Source organism: Heterodontus francisci, chromosome 6, assembly GCF_036365525.1.
Source record: "Heterodontus francisci isolate sHetFra1 chromosome 6, sHetFra1.hap1, whole genome shotgun sequence".
Classification (NCBI taxonomy): Eukaryota; Metazoa; Chordata; class Chondrichthyes; order Heterodontiformes; family Heterodontidae; genus Heterodontus; species Heterodontus francisci.
In genome coordinates this window covers 26,225,088-26,227,293 of record NC_090376.1, presented here as the reverse complement: position 1 = coordinate 26,227,293, position 2,206 = coordinate 26,225,088, and the positions used below count along the sequence as shown (strand labels likewise).

The window sequence follows — 2,206 nt, the reverse complement described above, 5'->3', positions numbered from 1 at the left end:
ATATTCAAAAACTTTGTTTTGTTGCAAAAATAGCTTTACAAGGGGTAAAGTAAGACTCAAAAGCCATTTCATTTGATAGCAGGCCAATGGATCCAGGAGGCAATGCAATTCAACCTATTAACACAACCCCAAAGAATGACTTTCGAGACTCATGTTACCTGGATGAAACTATCTTTGCAATAAATCAGATTTGTTCAAGATAACCCTGGCCTACAGAATGCAGTTAAATATTCAACTTTGTATTTTCTCAAACCTTTGGCTAGCATCCTATCACATATAATAAGCAATCACACCACTCTCATGATATTGTGCAATCCACTGCTGCATATCTAAAGGTCAATCTGATAGCTAGGCAGAGCATAAAATTTATCAGAGCCAATGGCTGTTTGCAGTTGCTACAGTATTAATAGATGATTGCATGCCTAAAACAATCCAAATTAAAAACTGACCTATCAGATGTCAATTTGCTATGCCGATGTGACTTTTTGAAATGACCTGATACGCAGACTGACCTCAAGTAACATATCATTTCCAAACAGTACATAAACCCTAGAGGTTACTGTTCTTCACTGTAGCTCCAGGACTGCTCCATAGATCCAACTTTAGAGCTATCTCAGCACTGAACAGCAAGCACTATGGAGTACCGACTTGTTCAGCAGCAAAATAATTTCCTTGTTGCCACTGTGAGCAAATATTCTTCTGCAGTAAAGAACATGGAGCAGACAGTCATGCTTCCCAGCCTCCTTCAAGACATTCCTTTGGAGGACCAACATGAAGCTAAAGATGCCACAGCCAGTTCTCAGAACTTGTATGAATGCTATATCCTGTTGAAATCCATCAAAAACACAGTGGAAAGTGGCCTACCACCCTTTGAAGATTTCAAATGGAAAATCAACAGTGCCTATGACCTGGAAAATGAAGATGAGGTAAAGTTAGAGAAACTTTTCTATGACCATGTGAAGGGTCTCTGCACTGTGTTGAATACATTGACCAAAAAAGCCAACGCACTGACCAGTAGGTACGAGGACATGATCGGAATTTCTTCATAGTTCGATGCAAAGACAAGGTAATCACTGAACAAATGACGAGCAACCTGAAAGAAAAAAGCTGAGGAGAAAGCAATGCAACTGTTCTGCTTAGCTAATAAGCAAGCAAAGGCAAAAACAGAAGCCCTACAAACATACATCTGCAGACTATGTTTTGGTAATGATCAAGAAGGCACCAGTGTGTTTGTAATTGTGAAAGTACAACAAGCTTTTTGAGAAGAGACTTGAACTCAACCAATTCAAACAGTGTTGTATGTAAGAGAGAATTTGATGAAACATTTCTTCTGCAAGTAAACATTTTGGAACACTATAATGTGACCAGAATGGACTATTCCACCATAATGAACTTGAATGATTTTCCCAATTGTACTTGATTAACATAAATGTGAACTACATCCATTGTTTCTCATTCATGGCACAAATAAAATAGTGCAGATTATTTAAAATATGTGCATTTTTTAAATGATCTTCTCTTGCATGACTTTAGACTCAACGGTTAGTTCTGGTGTCAGGTTTCTGGGGCTGAATCTTTGCAGCTTTATGGCGATAGACTGGGAGGCGGGAGGGTTGGGAATTTGTCGGGGGGAAGGCATCGGGAGGGGAGCTGCCCCCATGGCATATTGAGCCACCTCAGAGGCCAATTAAGGCCACTTCCCACCCCCGGTGGCATTTTTGCCTGCTTTGGGAGGGCCCACTGCCATGTAAACCCTGGCGGCCTCCCAGTGGGTACCCTCCTTAAAGGCCACCCCATGGCCACCCCATGGAGGGGTCCCCCAGGAGGCAATGGCTGCCCACATGACTATGGCATCACCGCTTGAGTGAGAGACCCCACCAGCAACTCCCCCACCTCCCCCCCACCGATCACCAGTACCTGCCTGCCTGGTTCAGCTCTTTAACACTAACTTACTTGTTCTTCAAGGGAGCCTCAACATTGAGGCGGCCTCTCCTTCACGCTGGATTTTTTTTGACCCTCTGATTGGGGGGCTGGTGGTGAGCCAACGGTAAAATGCCACCCCCGGTTCCTGCTGCCTGCTGCCGCGGGTGCCGGCATCCATTTTCGGCCCCAGAGGTGAGTCTTCACTGGATTTTTATGACCCTTTTACCTTAGAAAGGAGTGGGGAAAAGAGTTCACTTTAATTTTGGGTTTTTAAAAGCAATGG

General features: G+C 43.5%; 1 protein-coding gene across 1 annotated transcript; it reads left to right on the top strand.

The window, feature by feature from the left end:
* The first annotated feature begins 558 nt into the window (after nucleotides 1–558).
* LOC137371198 (mid1-interacting protein 1-B-like) lies at nucleotides 559–1,492 on the top strand. Its single transcript, XM_068033357.1, has one exon. The coding sequence runs from the start codon at nucleotides 636–638 to the stop codon at nucleotides 1,047–1,049; it is 414 nt and encodes a 137-aa protein (XP_067889458.1). The 5' UTR covers nucleotides 559–635; the 3' UTR covers nucleotides 1,050–1,492.
* Nucleotides 1,493–2,206: the final 714 nt, after the last annotated feature.

Coding starts and splice junctions, on each gene's coding strand:
- LOC137371198 (XM_068033357.1), top strand. CDS start 636: ATGGAGTACCGACTTGTTCAGCAGCAAAATAATTTCCTTGTTGCCACT.